Source organism: Culex quinquefasciatus, chromosome 3, assembly GCF_015732765.1.
Source record: "Culex quinquefasciatus strain JHB chromosome 3, VPISU_Cqui_1.0_pri_paternal, whole genome shotgun sequence".
Taxonomy (NCBI): Eukaryota; Metazoa; Arthropoda; class Insecta; order Diptera; family Culicidae; genus Culex; species Culex quinquefasciatus.
In genome coordinates this window covers 139,440,136-139,462,193 of record NC_051863.1, presented here as the reverse complement: position 1 = coordinate 139,462,193, position 22,058 = coordinate 139,440,136, and the positions used below count along the sequence as shown (strand labels likewise).

The following is a 22,058-nucleotide window of genomic DNA, read 5'->3' as shown; positions in this document are numbered from 1 at the left end:
GAGAAGCTCAAATGATTATTAGTTTTGATGCTCATCTAACGTCATGATTCGAATTCCCAGACGCTTCGAAACCCGGACACCTCATCTTGTTTTATCAATTATTTGAATATAAGTTCGCATTATGAATGTCAAAACTGTGTTATTTGATGGATTCTAACATCAACTTTTACTTAAAGTTTGTTTGAACGCTGTAGTTAATGTCAAAACAATAAAATAAAATTATAAGATTACCAAATATGCGAAACATTTCACGTGAAATATTTCATAGACGTCCGAAGCACCGGGAAGGTAGAGCAGAAATTTACGGTTTTGATTTCCTTAAATTCTAGCAAATTTTTATATAAAATATCGATCGTTTTGATGTTAACAGCTTATTTGAGACCTGAAGAATGCCATTCACTAACATTTCAGTCCAAATTTGTGCGATTCATAAGCAAAAACGAGTGTCCGGAATTCGAAGCATAAGTGGCCGGATTTCAGCTTTTATCAGTGTCCGGGATTCGAAGCACAGCAAGTCATTTTTATTTTCAAATTCTGATGAAAAATTGTTAGAAAAGACATATTTTGAATGCATTCTCTTAAAACTGACTGTTAATACTACATCCTGATGATATTTCTTCATTTCTAACTTATTACATGGTTTTTTGTCAGCTATAACGAAAATGATATGCTACTAAGTGTCCGGAAAACCTAGAAATTCTGTTCGGGATTGAAAATTTTTACAAATGCATTTAACGGTGCATATCAACCAGAGCTTTTGCACCCAGATTTTTGTTACAGACATTTTTGTATCTTCAAAATTACGGGTACTTTCGACATATTGTTTCATTCAACCCCTAAAGTGCTGTCCACAAAGAAATTTACAACAAAGTTTGACTAATTTGACAAACGCGTTGTTACAGGATTGGGTCCGTAAGTTTGACACGTTTGGAATAAGAAGACAACAACTTCCTTCGTTGCTGTGTACCCTTGATAATGTTTCTGTATGGGAAATATACCTTTTCTCGGCCCATTTCTATTATCGGCATATCAGCACTTTGAACATGAATTATTGCTTTCATGAAGTGTTTTCGATTATTCAAAAATAATAAATAGCTCAAATAAAAGTGAGCAAGCAACTCTCCATTCTAGATGTATCTAAAAATTTTGTTTGAATTGCGGAAACTACGAAAGTGATGAGAATAGGGCGCAGGCCCGTAGCCTGGGGGTGGGCTTCGGGCTTCGGGTCAACATGGTTTGCTTTGACTCAAATATCTTAAAAAAACAAAATTAAAAAAAATGTCTTAATTAGCGTGGATGATAAAATGATTGCATTCCAAAAGCTTTTGAAAATTCTTTGTCATATTGGTCATGTGTAACATAACACCCTGCATCTTGTTTCAGATTTTTTTAAATTTAAAGAATTTAAATTTATTTATTTTTTTCTTTTTTTATAAGAGTCAGTATTATCTCTTCAAAAGTGAAAGTACACATTGTCACAGCAATTTGCAAACCAATGGTCTTTTGGACAATCCAAAGTTTTATCAGCCGTTGCGTTGGTCTAAACTGAATTCTCATTGCAGATAATGGTGTTGTAAGTTGCAATACTGTTGTTCTGACTGAAAAACCTCTAACTATAAAAGACGTTTGATGTTGTCCAAACGTTATCATTCATCAACTGTTTGTAGTTTACTCAAGTTATCTCTCGAGATAAGCCGCATTGTTAAGTTTTCATAATGTTCAAGGTATAAACCATCCCCTTTAGCATTTAACTTCTTCTACATAAATTATTCTCCGTCCGCAGGTGATCGTTCTAGCATCCTGTCTGGTGTCCATCGCCTTGGCCGGATACGAACAATCCCACGGATGGGACTGGGACTCCAAGTACAAGTTCGAGTACGGCGTCAAGGACCCGCACACCGGAGACCACAAGAGCCAGTGGGAGATTAGCGATGGCAAGCACGGCCTCAAGGGAGGTTACACGCTGGATGAGGCCGACGGCACCAAACGCGTAGTCCAGTACAAGGCCGACAAGTGGAACGGATTCCAGGCGATCGTGAAGCGAATTGGCCACGCCGTGCACCCCCAGACTTACGCGGCTCCGTTCGTCGTTAAGAAGCAGGACTCGCATAATGGAAATGGATACCAGAAGCAGCAGCAGCAATTGGGTCAGGATAGCTACGGGCAATCGATCAATGGAGTTGGCTTCTGGAAGCAACCTCAGCAGCAGCAGCAGCAGAATGGTTGGGTCGACCAGCAGCCCGCTAGCTCCAGCAACGTTATTAATGGTAATAATGGGTGGAAAAACGAAGGCAGCACGTTTGCCACCAGCTATGCCAACCAGAAAATCTACCACTGAAAGGTGCCAGAGATATCTCCTCCTACTCTAGTTTTAGTAGCAGCGCCAAACTACTTCTAACTACAAGTATGAGGCAAGAGGACGAAAAAATGAACCACACGATACTCAAGAGATCTGAAGACAACAACGCGCCAGTCACCCTGGAGGTTGGCATAAAAAAAAACCAACCATGTGTAATTAGGAAAATGCTTTATTTTGTAGCTGTAAGCTCCCCCGCTTTTTCTGTTGTTTTTGTAGTTGACTAGACTTGTTACATAATAAAATGTGCATAATTGAACATGTTTTCTTTGCAAATAAATACATTTACCCTCCCTCCTCCTCCCCTTTTGGTAATCGAAGACACGATGTTCGTGTGGTTTCGAGAGTCCAGACCCCGTCTCCCCCGTCCAGTGTGCCCGCGTGATGGAATGGAAATGATATATCGAGTGTGAATTATCTTGTTTATAATGGGTGGGCGCTGCTCATGAGTCCGATACGATCCGCTTTTTTGTGCCACTTATGATGTGTTAAACGAAACCAGGGTTTCAAGAGTGAAGTTGTTTATGGCTTCATTTTTTATCAACCTGCTTGTTGATCTACAGCTTTATGGGTGAACGTTTTAAGCTGGAAGGCTAACAGGACTTAATTATGGTTTGCTTGAGAAAGACATTTCTATATCATCATTATCACATATATCAAAAGAGAATAATGAACGAATTTGACACTTGGAATTCAATTCAAGTTTGATTTTCTCACTTACTCGAAAAATTAATATCTCAATAAAGCATTCAAGACTCATCTCCCCGTATACGTAACAAATATCAATCAAATTATGATCATATTTCGGTCAATATTTTGTGGAGTTGAGGATCATTTTCAATTCTAATTGCAACCATTTATAAGGTTGAATTAAAATTGCCACCGTAAAATATTTATCTTAAAAACAGAATTTTCAAAACTCCGACGCTGTCGTGCATTCTTGTCACACGTCGCTTTTTGAAGTTCCGAGAAAAAAACGCGTTTTAATGCTTGACCTTGAATAAACAAAAAATAGGGCACGCAATGTAAACAACGACAAACACGTTATGTTTGGTTGACCATTGCACAGGCATTGTCCCGAAGTTTGGTTGAAGTTTGTTGCTGGAGTCCCGAGTTATAAATGTCTACACAGAAAAAAATAATGTGAATTTGGATGCTGTAATTTTGGAAGGTTGAATATTACCTCTTTTATGATATAATTTTACCTCAATTTAGACTGAAAAAGCGGCATTACACCAGAAAAGTGGTAAAATTACACATTTCCAGAGGTGAAATTACACATTTTTTCTGACAAAAAAGATGTACCCCTTTTCAGATGCAATATTACCATGATTTTTTTTGTGTACGGTAGTCTATCTGGTACGTGCGTCAAACGCTTTCTGACCTGAAATCCCTTTGGCCAGTTGTCGCACTTACATAAATTTTCAGGCTGTGTCAAGATAGCATGACAAGATTGAAACTTCTTTCATATGAAGAGTGACAACATTGCACGCAGTTTTTTTGTTGTTTTTATTGAATATCTCAGGTTTGAAATCAAATATAGCGACACAAATCTGAAATAAAAGCTGTGTCTATAAAAGAAATTCTTGTATGTTTGTATGTTTTTTACTCCATCCTATTTGCTGATTTTCACTATTTAAACAATTTATTTTGTAAATCTGTTTATAGAAAGTAGCTTGCTCATTTCCTGTTGAACTATTTATCACTCGATTTCAGATAAAATCGCGTTTTATGAGCTGTAAATGAACGTCAAAGTGCTGATATGGCAACATTAGAGGCACGATGGAATTAGATGCTGTTCCCCTTCTAAAAGGCTTTAGAAATATTTATTTATCTGTATCTTTAGAATGGAATTTCAGATCGATTTGCTATCTTCGGCTAAGTTGTAGATATCGCTTACACAGCAAAAAATCCGATGGTAAAATCGCATGCAAAAGCATGCACATCACCTTCGTCAAAATAAACACTTAATATTACACTAGCGTGTCCCAAAAAAACACGAAGTCGAGGAATTCAATGTGCTCAGTTCTCAAATGATAGAAAATCATGTTAGAAACAACTCTCTCATACATGAAAACTTTCGGAAAAATCGTTTACCACGTTCCCTGGGCATTTTTTTGAAAAAAGTAAGTTTTTTCGACAATTTCACAAAATCTGCTTAGAAAAAATGGAAAATTTGGAATTTCAAAAAGCCTATATCATTAAATGATGGTCTGTGGTCCAATAAACAAGTTAATGTATCGATTTGGCATTTAAAACCCTTGTTTTCACTTTCCCGGTAGCTTTTATGTCGAAAAATACGAGTTTTTGCTTTACTTTTTTCAATCTTTTTCCTCGGTATTGAACACAAAATTTTTCTCATATGTGAGAAGACATGCATCTTGTAGGAAATTTTCCGCCAAAGATTTTCGTCTAAGCAACTCTGAAATTTCATCAACTCTGAGCTGAGATATTCCAGTTTTTGTGAAGAAAGAATATTGAATATTTGAAAATGTTGAATTTAATCATCATTGGCATACAATATTAAGGAAAATTTAAGCCTAATATAATGTGCGGCTATATCGCATCTGTTTTTAAACATAATTGGCTCATCCTCTAATACTAAGGCCACCTGGTGTTGTTTTCTCATGGCACACTACGTGCTAAATCAATAAATTAGTTTTAATAAATAACTCATATTTAGAGCATTTTGCATTTAAACCAATCGATGCACGTTTGCTGTGTTTCCATGGATACAAATAACAAATATAAGGTTCGATTGTACGCATTTCCGTGATCTGAACCACAACGTAACGTTTGCACTCCCTTCTTATAACTCCTGTTGATAAATCCGATGTTTAGGTAAATTAAAAATAACACTAAGTATTTAGAATTTATTCTATAGGGATCCATCCATTAATCACGTAGACATTTTTGTTAATCTCAGCTCACTACCCTTCTTGTGGTCAATTGTCCATAAAAAAAACTTTTTTGTATGGAGCGTGGACAAATGCCATCCCCGTACAATCGAACCATATATTTCGATGCCTCTGTGCTCTCTTGTACTATGCTTACTGGTTTTCCTATCTAGTTAGCATAAGAGAGCACAGAGGCATCGATTTGTTTTTTGTTTATTTGTATCCATGGAAACACAGCAAACGTGCATCGATTGGTTTAAATGCAAAATGCTCTAAATATGAGTTATTTACTAAAAGTAATTCATTGATTTAGCACGTAGTGTGCCATGAGAAAACAACACCAGGTGGCCTTAGTATTGGAGGATGAGCCAATTATGTTTAAAAACAGATGCCATATAGCCGCACATTATATTAGGCTTAAATTTTCCTTAATATTGTATGCCAATGATGATTAAATTCAACATTTTCAAATATTCAATATTCTTTCTTCACAAAAACTGGAATATCTCAGCTCAGAGTTGATGAAATTTCAGAGTTGCTTAGACGAAAATGTTTGGCGGAAAATTTCCTACAAGATGCATGTATTCTCACATATGAGAAAAATTTTGTGTTCAATACCGAGGAAAAAGATTGAAAAAAGTAAAGCAAAAACTCGTATTTTTCGACATAAAAGCTACCGGGAAAGTGAAAACAAGGGTTTTAAAAGCCAAATCGATACATTAACTTGTTTATTGGACCACAGACCATCATTTAATGATATAGGCTTTTTGAAATTTCAAAATTTTCCATTTTTTCTAAGCAGATTTTGTGAAATTGTCGAAAAAACTTACTTTTTTCAAAAAAATGCCCAGGGAACGTGGTAAACGATTTTTCCGAAAGTTTTCATGTATGAGAGAGTTGTTTCTAACATGATTTTCTATCATTTGAGAACTGAGCACATTGAATTCCTCGACTTCTTGTTTTTTTGGGACACGCTAATATTACACACTGCATGTACAATTTTTGCAAACACAAAAAAAAAGTTGCAACCGACGGGATTCAAACCCAGCACCAACATTAAGGACTGGCGCCTTAGCCCACTCGGCTGTCAGACCGATGAACAGCTGCAGGGATAAACGCATATATGAGCTTGACATTTCGGGTAATTAGGTTTCCCATACTGATGGGCTACATATTTCAGGATGTAAAATCACATAAAATTGCAAAAAATAAAGCAATATTTATTTTACACCCAGGCCTTTTACACGCAGCTGGATTACTACTTTTTTAGCTGTGTAGGACTTCTCAGATAATTTCTACTAATACTGTAATACTCTTGTACTTTGATTTAGAAAGAAAATTGAAGAGGAGTCTGAGCAACTGTAGGGGAAAGTGGGGCAAGTGTAACAAGCTAAGGAAATGCTCGTTATAACCCATTAAACCCGTTGGGGCAAGAGGAACAATGCATGAAAAAACTTGTTAATTTGCTAACAATTGAACTGTTATCACTTAATTACATCAGATCAGAATGTTTTGGAACGTTTGTTTCATTTTTAGATTAAATAATAATATTTTACTAAAAATTTGATAGTTTTTATGAAAAAAAAAGTTTTACCTGGATGATAAATAGTAAATTTTCGTAATATCACTATTTTTGCATGACATTTTTTTTTAACAATTGTTTATCAGTTTTTAAGTATTTTGATGTATTTATTTCGCAATAAAATACGTTGTTGCAGCAATTCGTATTTTTTACATACAAAAAATACATATAGTACACTTGCCTAACCTGAACAAGATTTTTTAAAAGCTCTCAACAAAAATAACCAAAAGTTAAATCATACTTTATAATAGGTGCAAGTCATTGGTAGGGACACTACTGATCTAGGAAAAATAGCATTTTGATAAAGTGAGCCTTAAAACGAACCCTAAACCTTATTTTGTACTTTCCAAATATTATAAGAAAACAAAGGTTTTGAAAAAAACTTCATTCAATTTTAATATGCCCCGTGGCGTTTACGTCGTTTTGGCGGTTATGTGGTAGTATAATCAGTTAACTGCATTGCTAGCAACAATTCCTCATACTGGAAATAATCAAAATTGTAAAAATTACGGCCGTACGAGTGATTGTTCCTCTTGCCCCATATGGTCGTCTTGCCCCACCTTCCCCTACAACCTAAAAAAAGTTGTCAGATCGAGCCAAAAATTATTGCAGGGTTTCCTTGGCTGAAAAAAATCAGACCCGTATTTTTTGTATCGCAATTCGGGTGGCAAATGAAAGTGCAAATTTGCCTCGATTTTCGCAAAAACCGCATTTTTCTTAAAATTATAACTAAGCGGACAGTTAAATCGATTTTAGCTGTCTCGGACGCAAAAAAAATGGTTAATTGGGATGATAAGGAAAAATAATTTGAAGTGTCTTAAATCATTCACAAAATTTAGGTAAAATTTGCAAAAAAAAACAGCAAGAAGGAAAACAAACTTTGGAGTCTTTTGGAATCCATTTTTACCAAATGATTCATGTCTAAAGGATTTTTCTGATCAATTAAATTTGAACCACGAACAACCAATTCTTTGCTCTCATTTCATAGTTTATTCTTAACCGTTAATATCACATTTCTCTTCTCAGTCTTTAATGATGGTGCTGGTACAAATTGGCGTAGCTTTCGGCATGTCCGTGACCGTGGTGTTCCTCACCACCCCCAAAGTGATGACCTCCCTCCTCGTGGTGTCCATAGACCTGAGGATGCGACGCATGACCCACTCGCTTCACGTGAGCCTGGAATCCGTGGTGCTTGTCCGAGCTGTACTCCACAATCCGCTTAGTTCCATCGGCCTCGTAAAAGCTGTACTGTCCCTTGACCACGTCTCCATCGCGATGCTCCCACTGATCCTTGTTGTCTCCCGTTTTGGAGTCTTTAACTCCGTACTCGAACTTGTACTTGGGGTGGGAATGGTAATCCTTGGGATCGTCGTATTCGGCACTGATGGCCAAAACTGCGACGGCGGCAAAAATGATGGTGATCTGTTTGAGGGGAGAAATAATGTTGTAATTTGTTTGCTTGTGGTATGAAATTGTCTCCGTGGCTACAAACCTTAAACATTGTGCTCAAATGCGACTTTACCGTTCGACTAACTAGTACTAGACTGGTGACTAACTTTGCAAGCAAATCGGCTTAAATACCACACACACAACAATCATCGCGATCAAAGAGCGGTAAAATATGAGCAGCATATATGAAAATTTGCCCAGAAATGTTTTCGTAATTTCTTTCCCATTTAGCATGCACGGGGTTGCATTTCGGTGGGTGGATTTTATTTTTCCAAAGAACAAGTGCAGCCCTCATAAACCGCGGAATGATTTGCGGCTTTTTGGCTTACACGGTTCTGCGCTTTTGAGTTTCAAGTTCGCTCACATACGAGCTTTTCCTTCCATTCATTCTTTGATCTCCTCCTTCATGGCGGTGTGGTTTCTACGGCGGAACACGGCCTGCGGTGGTGGTGGCGGCGGTTGCTACTCATGCCAAATGCCACACGAAGGGATTAGGAAAAGGCACGGCCCAAGAACTAGTTAAGGCACGAACAGAATTGATCTTGGGCAAGGTTTAATGCTTTTGGTGGAATGATTTTCCAAAAATTGGAGCAGTTCAGCAGATCTTTGAATTTAGATCTATAAAACAGTCCAAGCTCATTCAGTCAAGTATCAGTTTAAGTTCTTCCAGCTTACGGAACACACTAGCAACCATCAACCAACACAAAATGTCCAAATTCGTCATTCTACTTGCCCTGGTAGCCGTCGTAGCCGCGGAGTACCACGAAGAGCACTACGCCCACCCCAAGTACAAGTTCGAGTATGGAGTCAAGGACTCCAAAACGGGAGACAACAAGGATCAGTGGGAGCATCGCGATGGAGACGTGGTCAAGGGACAGTACAGCTTTTACGAGGCCGACGGAACCAAACGGATTGTGGAGTACAGCTCGGACAAGCACCACGGATTCCAGGCTCACGTGAAGCGAGTGGGACATGCGTCGCATCCCCAGGTGTATGGACACCACGAAGAGGGAGGTCATCACTTTGGGGGTGCTGAAGGACACCACGGTCACGGACATGCCGAAAGTTATGCCAATTTGTATCAGCATCATCACTAGGATTATTGCGTCATGGAGAAAGACTGTCTGATAGAATTAGTTAATATGAATGACATAAGCACAAATGAGTCAAAAACTTATTCTTTTGTAAAATCAAGATGACTTCCCTTTCTATTCATGTTGGGCTATGTAGAGTAATAACTGCCGTGCAGCCACGTGCAGCTATCAATGATTAACCTTTTAGAATGTATAGATCTGCAAAATTCGTTTTTCTAGGTTGATGTTCGTCGTTGTCTCGCTGAGCAATTCATTAACCCAATCAGTCGAGTTCATGCACTTTATGTTTTGTTTTTTTTTTTTTTTTTTTGGTTCAAACTTTGTATGAGCCTTCTCTATGATCAAAGAAACCATCTTGTGTCATTGGTTCACCTATACAAGACTTCAATTTTGGCACATGTCCATTAGGGTGCCCAGAATATGGGACTTTTTTTTCAAAACCTCGCTCCACAAGCTGAATATTGTTCCTTGACCTGTTTTAGGACTCTAGGCCAAATATGAGCAAAATCGGTCATCATTTACCCATTGATACTCGGAGATGAAATTTGTATGGGAAAAATCGAAAAAATGAATGAAAACCCTAAGTTTCTTACAGTTTGGTCTGCACGGTGCGCTACTTTCATCCAAATATTCTCAAAAGTGATATTCTTATTGGAAATTCAATGCTCTACAACTTTGTAGAACATACCAAAGCTGTAAAACTCGATCCTGGAAAGTTATAAGCGATTTAAAAAAGTCATTTTTGTATGAAAAACATTTTTTCCACCAACTTTAGGCTCGGGTATCAAAATTTACACAGATGCTTAAAATAACCCAAAAAACCGTTTTCCGCTTGTGGAGCAGGGGGTCATTATTCTGGGCACCCTACTGTCCATACAACAATGGTACTCAAATATTCGAAAATCTGTATCTTTTGAAGGAATCGATTTCGCATCTTCGACAAAGTTGTAACGCGTATCGGTTATTTGAACTTAGCAATTCAGGGTAAAATTTTCAAGAAAAGTGATGTTCGGGCACTTTTAGAACTCTAAAAAACAAGAATGTCAAAATATCGATTTTTGGTAATTTGGGTGTATATGATAATTTTGCATAGAAACCCAAAATATAAGCAAAAAACAATATTTTGAAACATTGGCTCAAATCTGAGGGCAGATTGAGATTCAGCGAGCAAAAATACATGCGGGCAAAAAATACAGTCCAACTTACCGTAGGACAATTTTCGAATTCCGTTAGGGAATTGGAAAATTATACCTTTTCAAATGAAGATAGAGTTGAAAGAAAAACAGCCCTGAGATTTTTCAGCGTTTAAAATTTGCCATGCGCCTTTCCAAGATATGTAACCCTCTACTGCCCTATTTTTTCAATTTTTTTAGTTTTCCCGTGTTCATTTTCATTTTAAGCAACTTTTGTTCTACGAAAAACTACTTCTCTATAGTGCGTCCATCCCGGGAATTCCCGGGAAAAAAATCCCGGGATTTTTCCAAAACCGGGAATTCCCGAATCCCGGGAATTTTCATAATTTGTCCCGGGAATTCCCAAAATTGAAAAAAATCTAATTTTGGTCTGAAAATTCAAATTTTGTTGTAGAAATAGATGAACAGTGAAATACATAGTAATCGATACGAACTATAAAGCATTAAAATTTGTATTCGGCATATATCAGCTTTAATTTGACTGATAAGGGAAAATTGATTATAATTTAGTCATATATCCGCAAAATGCCTGGCGCAATAAATATTTTCTATTTAATTTTACGTATTTTTGAAGACTATTTATCATATTTATATTTATGATATTAAAATTGAAAATTATCATCTTAAATTATTTTTCATCAAACTCCGGATTTTGGGGCAAGTAACGAAATAAGACAGCTATTTAAGAAAAAAAAAATTTGCATCGTGTTTTGAATAACTTTGGTTAAAACAGGAACAGAAAAAAAATTTAGTACACCAATTTCCAAATGTATTGCTCTGAAATCTCCTGTACCTTTTCAGCCTGTATTCCTGATTTTCCCTAGTTGACGGTAGTAACTTAAAGAGAATTATTAAAATATGCTTTATATAAAATAAAACATTCAAAAGTTATCTAAAATTTTGCATTGACTGTTTTTTTTTTAATATGAAGGACAATAGCTTATAGGACCTTTTTTCAAAAAAAAACTCTTGTTTTGTTGTCGCTTCTCGTTTTTGTAGACATTTTCAAAGAAATTTGTCTAGCTGTTCTAGTTGTGGCATATATTAATATATATAAAAGAAATTTATTTATAAAACACTTATTTAATTTGAATGACATTGAAAATTTAAATTTGAACTTTTTTTAAATAAAAAAAAACAATTTTAATTTCTTTTAAGTTATTTAAAAATTGTCGTCCTTGTTTAGATTGAAGTGTAGATTGTCACCAATTATTATTATTGAGCTTGAAAACATATCAAATATTATGAAAACATACATTTTATGACTGCTTCAAAAATTTCCCGGGATCCCGGGAATTCCCGGGATTTCAAAAATATTTTTCTCGTTTCCCGGGAAATTCAAAACCCGGGAAAATTGGACGCCCTACTTCTCTAATTTTATGCTTTACTTGTTTCATTTAAGTATTTATATTTGCATTTATCTTGCCTAGTTTATGTTTGTTGCTGGTAGTATTTGGCTAGTGCTACAAGCTATTGTCTATTTAGTTTTTTAATTTTTTTTATTTGCTTGTTTTTCACATTTTTTACTCTAGACCATTTTTATTTAAATTGTTTATAATTGAATGGAGGCATAGTCTGGGACAATACAAATATTACTTTATACTTATTTTTAAACATAGAAAACTTGTTAAAAAGAAGATTTTATCAGTACTAGTAGTACATTTGTCCAACAAGTTGCTTACAACATTTTTTGCGCTTCCGAAAATCTTTTTTTGAATGGAATTTCATGTCAAATATCCATGTGTTAAAAAAATCACTGTTCAAAACAAAAAAAAATGAAAAATGTTACTTTTCGACACTAGTGCTGAAAAATTCAACTTTTCAGCACCCATTTCAGTATTGACAGCTATTAATTTTCCATTCTGTTTAATTTGGTAAAGAAAAGTAGGTAATTTCGTCGCTCGAGAATTACAGGAAATGTAAATGGTTTCACAACGTAATTGCAAAGAAATATTTTTTGGGATTGGGTTATAGAGAGTTATGTTTTAAAATTTCATATTTTTACCTTAAAATTGCTACAACTTTTGACCTTTTACTTCCAAATTGACCTGTCAAAAAATAAAAATTGATAAAATGTTGATGCCTTTGACAAAGCTGCCTGAATTGGCAAGAAACTTTCTAGAAGACAAAAAAATCCAAAAAATATTTCTAAAAAGTTTGATTTTCAAAATTACCCTAATCGTGAACCACCCTAGTTGCCCCTTTCCATTTGCAATAACTCTTCTGAAGACACCATTGCTCCAAAACTTCACAATTTTTCGGTAAATCCATTTTCCAATTAATTGCGATTTAGACCACTGTGCACTATTTCTTGTTGACCTTTTGAAACTACCTTACAAAACAAGATCACAGCTCTCGCAAGAAAGTTCCTCAATCTTTCCGTAAGCTATTCCCTAGGATGCCCCAACAATCTTACCATGACTCACCCAGTTTGCTTCGTCACCCCAATAGAAAAAGAGAGAGAGAATGCGTTGCCCACATTAGCACTGACCTTTGCAGCACCCAAAAGTGCAAATGACGGTCAATTGCCACCACCAATCACCATTATACGGTGTAGCATGAAAATTGCTTTACGAAAAAAAAAGAAAATCTCCCACCTGACCCACTCTGCCTGCTGCTTGCTATATCCAACTTTGCATAGTGTGGCACGCCATCAAATGAAAAATGCCCACCGAAATTTTCATATGACCATCAAATTGTGACTACCACCTTCGCGCCACATGATGATGCGTCCAAGTGATGAGAAGAAAGCTTGTTGAGTCGCGGAGTTGGCGCCGTGTGTATAAATATTCTGGTCAAATTCTGCATCATCATCAGTACAGCTTCAGCAATTCAGCAGAACAAATCAACCCAACTTCAAGATGTTCAAGGTATGCATTTGCTAAAATTAACAATATATCGCTTAGAATCACCAACTTTTGAAAATGTTCTAATTCTAACCTCAAATTCCCACCAACAGATCTTCGCCCTGGTTGCCTGCATGGCCGTTATCGCCGCTGCCTACGAGGACGCCCACCCCAAGTACAAGTACGAGTACGGAGTGAAGGACTCCAAGACCCACGACCACAAGAGCCAGTGGGAGAGCCGCGATGGGGATGTCGTCAAGGGACAGTACACCCTGGATGAGGCCGATGGAACCCACCGCGTGGTGGACTACGCCTCGGACCACAAGGCCGGATTCCAGGCCCATGTCCAGCGTATGGGACACGCCGCCCACCCCCACGGAGAGAGCTACGCCAACATTGACCAGCACCATTAAGGAGGGCGGACTGACCTTGTGTACCGTGTACATGCACCACTGCTAGCGAACAAATGGAAAAGAAATTAAATGACTGAACATTAAACAGCGTCTGAATCCACATGGAAAAGTTGTGTTTCATTCATTGTTTTTGGTGGCGTGAAATTGATGGGAATTGCTCAATTTGGTTCAAGGTGATGATAATCATTTCCAAAAACTAGACACACCTGGCATTAATTGAAATGTTGTGCGAAATAACAAAACGACTCGATTTTAATCATTTGTTGGTGTTGAACAGCCATAACAAGATGTTTACACAAGTATATACACAACAAAATAACTTGATTGTATTAAATTGGTTTTGTTGCTGTTACAAGCAAAATCATTGCAGTTTTTCTTTAATGTTGCAACTCGCTTTAAAACAACCTGCTGCAATGACAAATTATTACTAAGAAAAAAAACAAACTTAATCCACCTATGTGGTTGATGCCTTCCTCACTTTTTACCAACAATGGGTAATAGGAGTGGTTTGGACACATATTTAAGCTATTTTTTTGAATCCAGAAAAAAACGTACACACATATAACTTAAGTAATCATAACTCGAGACAAGGTTGCCAGATCTTCAATGTTTTGGACTCGTTGGAAAGGTTTTTCGATTACCTAACCAACGATGGGTCGGATGGTGGATCCGGACATAGTTTACATACATTCAAGTGGGATCCGGCTTCAAAAAAGTGCATCAATATCACTTAAGTGGACATATCTCGAGATAGGGTTGCCAGATCTTCATTGTTTTGGACTCGTTAGAAAGGTTTTTCGATTACATAACCAACGATGGGTCGAATGGTGGATCCGGACATAGTTTACATACATTTAAGTGGGATCCGGCTTCAAAAAAGTGCATCAATATCACTTAAGTGGACATATCTCGAGATAGGGTTGCCAGATCTTCAATGTTTTGGACTCATTAGAAAGGTTTTTCGATTACATAACCAACGATGGGTCGGATGGTGGATCCGGACATAGTTTACATACATTTAAGTGGGATCCGACTTCATAAAAGTGCATCAATATCACTTAAGTGGTCATATCTCGAGACAGGGTTGCCAGATCTTCAATGTTTTGGACTCGTTGGAAAGGGTTTTTGATTACCTAACCAACGATGGGTCGGATGGTGGATCCGGACATAGTTTACATACATTTAAGTGAGATCCGGCTTCCAAAAAGTACATAAATATTTCTAAAGTGGACATATCTCGAAACAGGGTTGCCAGATCTTCAATGTTTTGGATTCGTTGGAAATGTTTTTCGATTACCTAACCAACGATGGTTCGGATGATGGATCCGGACTTCGTTTACATACATTTAAGTGAGATTCGGCTTCAAAAAAATACATAAATATCACTTAAGTGGTCGTAACTCGAGACAGGGTTGCCAGATCTTCAATGTTTTGGACTCGTTGGAAAGGTCTTTTGATTACCTAACCAACGATGGGTTGGATGATGGATCCGGACATAGTTTTCATGCATATAGGTGAGATCCGGATAAATGTGAAAACACATTTTTATATATAACTTTTGAACTATTTATCGAAACTTCAAACAATTCAATAGCGATGTATGGGACCCTAAACCAAGTCGAATGCAACTGGTTTGATCAAAATCGGTCCAGCCAGTGCTGAGAAAACTTGGCAAGAATTTTGAACACATACATACATACACACACACACACATACACACACACAGACATTTGTTCAGTTTTCGATTCTGAGTCGATAGGTATACATGAATATAGGTCTACGAGCTGTATTTCAGAAGTTCATTTTTCGAGCAGGATTATAGCGTTACCTCAGTGAGGAAGGCAAAAAGTACCTATTGTTTTAAAATAACCTGACCAAATTTAGTCCAACATACTTGTAATAGTTGCAAGCAGTGCACTCTAAACTTTGGCTGTGTTTTTTACTAACAATTCCAATATTTTAAGTAAAAAGAAGTATGCAGTAATTTGTCTAGTGTCTCAGACTATGCCTCTACACATTTTTTTACAATTTTAATGATAATGATACCATTTTATAGTAAAAAATATGAAAAACAAGCAAAAAATTTAAAAAGTGAATGTAAAATCATGAAAAATTAGAAAGGCAAAATATTAAATTCTCAAACATTTAAAATAAAGAAAAACATTTCAAAAGGGCGTAATATTGAATTTTTGGCCCTTTTGAATTGTTAGTCTTGATTTTGAATTTTTAAAAATATTTTTTTCGAAAGATCGGACAATTTCGCGAATGTTTCATATTTTAACATTTTGAATCGGACCATTAGTTGCTGAGATATCGACATTAGAAAATGGTGGGTTGTTTGGGTGAGACTTAGAAAACATCAACTTTCCTGTTTTTAAACCTTTTCATGGCAATATCTTAGCAACTAAGGGTCGTATCAACAAAGTTCAAAAATACAAAATAAAGAGAATTTTCTTATCTTTTCAAAAATATTTGTTTCAAAGATAGGCAAACAAAGGAACTAATTAAAAAAAATGAAAAACTGCGACTTTTCAAAAAAGTTACCTAAAAATAACTTGAAAACGGTGCACTTTATGAAAATTTCACTAAAGTACTTTTTGATTGCAAATTTGATTTTACATCGAAAAATTAAGTTGAAAAATTATTGCGACCAATATTTCGATTATTGAAAAATCTGCATTGATTCAAAAAATCATAACTTGGTCAAAGATTTTTTGCCCATTCTGGAAATTTCTAAAAAAATGGCATTTTATGTCCTCTAAAACATATCAGAAAATAAAAAAAAATAAAAAAAGTATTTTTAGCAAATCAAGTTTTAGTGACAAAAAGTTAAATAAAAAATCACAAAAAATTTTTACCGTGTATCATTAAAAAATACAAAAAAAAAAACGAATAATCAGAGAATTGCTCATTGTGGTAAATGTAACTAGAATGGTCATAGGGAAACAAGAAACACGTTAGAAGCATAAGACTATTTTAAATGAATAATATTATTTTGGTAAGCATTCCAAAACACAAACAAATTAGTCACTATTCAGCCAAACCACCCATCAACCTTGATCATAAACCACGCTCAATCAACCAAGCTCGCTCGTCTACGGCATAGCACAGCCAAACGCGGTTTCTAAGATTCGACTAAAACGGAACTTTCGCACATCGCATGGTACTAGCAAATTCACATTAAGAGGTGGCGCGTTTCACTAATTAATTTAAACGGTTTCTTAACCACTATTGTCGCAACCTAATATGCTTTTAGTATAGAAGTAGTTCGTCGGAAGAATGCTTTTGTATAAATTAGTGTTCCGCCGCACCAGTAAATCACAGTTCTCATCTAGCATTCCAATCAAGTGGATCAACATAACTTCCTCAACAATGTTTAAGGTAGAGCGCGTAAGATTTGCTTAGATACACATTTTACTAATTCCTTCTCGAATTCCTTCCTCCAGTTTGTCCTGGTTCTTGCCCTGGCGGTGGCCGTTTCCGCCCAGTGGGAAGGTGGCTTCGAGGGAGGCTACGGCGGTGAGCACAAGGATTACCACCATTCCCACCCCAAGTACAAGTTCGAGTACGGCGTGAAGGACCACAAGACCGGAGACCACAAGAGCCAGTGGGAGTCCCGGGATGGGGATGTCGTCAAGGGAGCTTACACGCTGCACGAGGCCGATGGAACCGAACGCATTGTGGAGTACTCGTCCGATAAGCACAACGGATTCCAGGCCCACGTCAAGCGGGTCGGACATGCCCATCACCCGCAGGTTTACGGACACCATGAGGGAGGTCACTACGGTGGAGAGTCGTCGTCCTTCGGAGGATTCGGCAACGGTGGATATGGCCATGGGCACGGACATGCCAGCAGCTACGCCAACAACAACCTGTACTCCCACCATCATTAAAGTGTCACCGGATGATCTCTTGATAGTTTTATGCTTTTGAATCTATCGCTCTGTTAACAATTCTTTTTTTTGTAAATATGATTGTTTTCATTTTTCTTATGATTTGATTTTCACAAACTAAAAATACAAAAATATTTTTTCTCCAAAAACAAGTCTCTTTTGTCTTTTTTAACTCAACAAATCATGCTTTATGATTGGCAGGTTAATGATTCGGTTCTGTTTTCATTTGATTAGAAGATTTTCAATATTCAAACAATTAATTTTGCAAAACTGTAGAGTGAAACCTGCCTGTTGTGCTTGGGTTTAACCATGTCATTAAAAATTTCATTTCAGTTGAAATCGCTTTTTAGAAGTTGTAATTGAACGTCAACCTGCTGCTGAGTTCACATTAGGTGTCCAATATAATTACATGCTGTTCTCCTTTCTGAGATTTTATAACAAATTTTCTATATTGGAAAATTATTCTTTCAAAAATCAAATGTTCAGAGCTGTTGAGCCTTGTTATGACTTTAATTGGTAAAAATAAAAACTTTAGACATTTTAGTGACTTTTGGTATATTGAAAAAGCTGCACATCATAAAAAGATAAATTCTTTTAATTTCATTTAATCTAAAAAAACGACAGTAATTTGAATATCCTTAATAATATTATTTCTATTTTGAATTAGCCAATCAAAACGAATTTTGGAGCAATTATTTTTGTGTACGGATACATTGTTCAATTTGTTTTGGATCTATTTAGTTCAACAAATTGAATCCGGAAAAAAATCGGTCAGAAATCCATTATGAAGCTAAAGTTTTTTCGATGTTTTTTGATAATTGTTTGCGCAAAATTATTGCAAATTATGTTTGGTATTTTCAAAAAATATATCGACGTCGTCGTGCTATCTTGTCGCACCCGCCATTTCGACGTTCCGAGTAAAACGCGTTTTAATGTTTGACCTTGAATAAACAAAAACGAAAGTACGCAATGTAAACAATAACAAACACGTTTTGTTTGGCTGACCATTCTGTGCATTGTCCCAAAGTTTGGTTGATGTTGGTTGCCGGAGTCCCGAGTAATAATTAAAATTTTTACGGTAGTCTAACTTGTACGTGCGTCAAACGCGTTTTGACCTGACATCCCTTTGGCCTTTTGTCACACTTACATCAATTTTCAGGGAGTCACAAGATAGCACGACGAGATTGAAACTTCTTTTATATGTAAAGTGACAAAAAATGCACGGGTTTTTTTTCGGGTTTTATTGAATATCTCAGGATTGAAACCGAATTTTGGTGATCTGTGAAGGTCAAAAGGTGAGGCATTGTGAGCTGCACAAAATGGCGTTCTTAACTCAATTTGGCTTAAAATGCACGTACGACAAGTTAGCACGGCGACGATATGCAATCAATTTTTTTACCCGATTTCATTTATAAAAAAGTGTTACAAGTTTGCACACCAACTCAAAATTGGCAAAGAGTTGTTCTGACCAGCCTTTATAATTGTGTGGATGGGCTTATGACGCAAAAATAAGTTTTGATCACAGAGAAAGGTTATTGAATTTAAAATTAAATTGAAAATATTCACATTCTTGGAGGAATTGCTTATTTTCTAATGCCAACCCAATTGCAATATGAACTCTTTTTTACAGTTCAGAATTTCATGAACGCTTGTTTACGATTTAGGGAACTGATTTTTCTTCGTGTAGTGATGTGATATATAAAAAGTTGAAACAACTGATTTCATTCAATTGGATAAATTTATGTAGTAATTAACAACATCTATCAACAATTACAATATCACATTCGTAACATGCAGCAGCAAATGTTCCAATCATGCAGTCAAGTGTTCTCTCGTATTTTTAGTGCGTGCCTCTTCCGGTTGTTTGGTTCCGATTCCTAAATCCACCACTTAGTGATGTCCATGGACGGTCTTGACCACGGCCTCGAATCCGTTGTGGTCATCGGCCTTGTAGTCCACGATGCGGTGGGTTCCATCGGCCTCATCCAGGGTGTACTGTCCCTTGACGACGTCTCCGTCCCGGGACTCCCACTGGGTCTTGTGGTCTCCGGTGTGGGCATCCTTGACGCCGTACTCGAACTTGTACTTGGGGTGGGCGTTGTAGTCCTCGTCGTGGTGGGCAGCGGCCTTTGGCGCTCCGTGCTCTCCTCCGTAGTACTGGGCAGAGGCAACAACGGCCAGGCAGGCAACGAGGGCGATGATCTGGAAAGGGGAAGAAGAAGAAGCAGTTTTGAGTTAGTACATTTGGAATAATTGTTAGTGTTATGATCTAATTACTTTGAACATTTTTGTGGCTGTTTGGCTGTTAGAATGTGTGCTGATGAAGATGTACTGCTCAACTGATACTTTCAAGCAGTATGGTTTGATGTATTTATACCCCTCTGACGATAGGAGAGATGATTGACCATGCCATCTTTTGGCCGATGACGGTACGATCCACCTATAGAAGAATTTGACCGGCCGGTGTATGGTCGTTTTGATGACATTGCCAGCGATGAGGTTTTGCGAAAACAAAAATTGACCACGAGCACAGTATCGTGTATGAGGAGAGATTGCTGCTGTTTTTGATTCCAAAATACAGGATTTTTTTTATTTTTTAGGTACAAAGAAAAGTCGTTTTGTGAAATCATTGTTTGGTATTTGAAGCCTTCCTGTATTTTGGAAATAAAAACAGTAGCAATCTCTTCTCATACACGATACTGTGCTCGTGGTCAATTTTTGTTTTCGCAAAACCTCATCGCTGGCAATGTCATCAAAACGACCATACACCGGCCGGTCAAATTCTTCCATAGGTGGATCGTACCGTCATCGACCAATAGATGGCATGGTCAATCATCTCTCCTAACGTGAGAGGGGTATAAATACATCAAACCATACTGCTTGAAAGTATCAGTTGAGCAGTACATCTTCATCAGCACACATTCTAACAGCCAACCAGCCACAAAAATGTTCAAAGTAATTGGATTATAATATTAACAAGCATTCCAAATTAACTAACTCAAAACTGCTTCTTCTTCCCCTTTCCAGATCATCGCCCTCGTTGCCTGTCTGACCGTTGTTGCCTCTGCCCAGTACTACGGAGGAGAGCACGGAGCGCCAAAGGCCGCCGCCCACCACGACGAGGACTACAACGCCCACCCCAAGTACAAGTTCGAGTACGGCGTCAAGGATGCCCACACCGGAGACCACAAGACCCAGTGGGAGTCCCGGACGGAGACGTCGTGGATGGATGAGGCCGACGGAACCCACCGCATCGTTGACTACAAGGCCGATGACCACAACGGATTCGAGGCCGTGGTCAAGACCGTCCATGGACATCACTAAGTGGTGGATTTAGGCATCGGAACCAAACAACCGGAAGAGGCACGCATTAAAAAAAGAGAGAACACTTGACTGCGAGATTGAATAATAAGCTGCTGTATGTAGCGAATGTGATATTGTAATTGTTGATAGATGCTGTTGATTATTACATATATTCATCCAATTGAATGAAATCGGTTGTTTTAAACGAAGTTGACTTTATAGCTGTCGGCCACCATTGCTAGTACCAACCACTAGTGTCTTCCTTATCATCTACAAGGACTTCGCCGCCCTGGGCTCCTAAGTGTATGAAAGTATGGCACGGAGCGACGGCGCCGAATACCTATATTTACACAAAGAATTTTAGAGCGCCCGCCGCGGGATTCGAACCGAATCGGTTGTTTTACCTTTTTTAAAATCACATCACTATACGAAGAAAAATCAGTTCCCTAAATCGTAAACAAGCGTTCATGAAATTCTGAACCACAAAAAAGGGTTCTTATTGTATATTGGATTGGCATTAGAAAACAAGCAATCAATCCAAGAATGTGAATATTTTCAAATTAATTTGAAATTCAATAACCTTTTCTCTATGATCAAAACATGGTTAATTCTCCGGCAACTCACACAGAAGTTGCCCCGACCCCTCTTCAATTTACGTGAAACTTTGTCCTAAGGGGTAACTTTTGTCCCTGAACATGAATCCGAAGACCGTTTCTGATATCTCGTGACGGAGTGGCGGTACGACCCCTTTCATTTTTGAACATGCGAAAAATGAGGTGTTTTCAATAATTTGCAGCCTGAAACGGTGATGAGATAGAAATTTGGTTTCTAAGGGACTTTTATGTAAAATTAGACGCCCGATTTGATGGCGTACTCAGAATTCCGAAAAAACGTATTTTTCATTAAAAAAAAACTCTGAAAAAGTTTTAAAACTCTCTCATTTTCCGTTATTTGACTGTAAAAAATTTTGGAACACGTCATTTTAAGGGAAATTTAATGTTCTTTTCGAATCTACATTGACCCAGAAGGGTC

General features: G+C 37.3%; 5 protein-coding genes across 5 annotated transcripts; 3 read left to right on the top strand and 2 right to left on the bottom strand.

Annotated features, from left to right (window-relative positions):
- Positions 1-1,715: 1,715 nt before the first annotated feature.
- Positions 1,716-9,408, top strand: LOC6034626. The gene is made up of 4 exons (XM_038261229.1): positions 1,716-1,724; positions 1,784-2,257; positions 7,862-8,005; positions 8,914-9,408. Exons 1-4 carry the CDS (start codon positions 1,716-1,718, stop codon positions 9,379-9,381), a joined length of 1,095 nt encoding a protein of 364 aa, XP_038117157.1. The 3' UTR covers positions 9,382-9,408.
- LOC119769854 (cuticle protein 19-like) lies at positions 7,814-8,394 on the bottom strand. The gene is made up of 2 exons (XM_038263582.1): positions 8,328-8,394; positions 7,814-8,257 (listed from the first exon to the last, which is right to left on the bottom strand). The coding sequence occupies exons 1-2, from the start codon at positions 8,334-8,336 to the stop codon at positions 7,865-7,867; spliced, it is 402 nt and encodes a 133-aa protein (XP_038119510.1). The 5' UTR covers positions 8,337-8,394; the 3' UTR covers positions 7,814-7,864.
- A 3,930-nt stretch (positions 9,409-13,338) lies between the features above and the next one.
- On the top strand, positions 13,339-17,768 carry LOC119769270. The gene is made up of 4 exons (XM_038261228.1): positions 13,339-13,441; positions 13,531-13,829; positions 17,145-17,211; positions 17,277-17,768. The coding sequence occupies exons 1-4, from the start codon at positions 13,433-13,435 to the stop codon at positions 17,721-17,723; spliced, it is 822 nt and encodes a 273-aa protein (XP_038117156.1). The 5' UTR covers positions 13,339-13,432; the 3' UTR covers positions 17,724-17,768.
- A 1,771-nt stretch (positions 17,769-19,539) lies between these two features.
- LOC119770095 (cuticle protein 8-like) lies at positions 19,540-20,009 on the bottom strand. The gene is made up of 2 exons (XM_038264323.1): positions 20,001-20,009; positions 19,540-19,925 (listed from the first exon to the last, which is right to left on the bottom strand). Exons 1-2 carry the CDS (start codon positions 20,007-20,009, stop codon positions 19,614-19,616), a joined length of 321 nt encoding a protein of 106 aa, XP_038120251.1. The 3' UTR covers positions 19,540-19,613.
- Positions 20,010-20,669: 660 nt separating this feature from the next.
- LOC119769269 (cuticle protein 8-like) lies at positions 20,670-21,055 on the top strand. The gene is made up of 2 exons (XM_038261227.1): positions 20,670-20,678; positions 20,751-21,055. The coding sequence occupies exons 1-2, from the start codon at positions 20,670-20,672 to the stop codon at positions 21,045-21,047; spliced, it is 306 nt and encodes a 101-aa protein (XP_038117155.1). The 3' UTR covers positions 21,048-21,055.
- Positions 21,056-22,058: the final 1,003 nt, after the last annotated feature.

Bases quoted from the DNA above. Each gene is read 5' to 3' on its own strand.
- LOC6034626 (XM_038261229.1), top strand. The intron at 2,258-7,861 runs GTTATTAATGGT...TTCTCTTCTCAG, and splicing joins AGCCCGCTAGCTCCAGCAAC to TCTTTAATGATGGTGCTGGT. The intron at 8,006-8,913 runs GTGAGCCTGGAA...TCTATAAAACAG, and splicing joins GCATGACCCACTCGCTTCAC to TCCAAGCTCATTCAGTCAAG.
- LOC119769270 (XM_038261228.1), top strand. The intron at 13,830-17,144 runs AGGAGGGCGGAC...CCGCCGCACCAG, and splicing joins AACATTGACCAGCACCATTA to TAAATCACAGTTCTCATCTA. The intron at 17,212-17,276 runs GTAGAGCGCGTA...TCCTTCCTCCAG, and splicing joins CTTCCTCAACAATGTTTAAG to TTTGTCCTGGTTCTTGCCCT.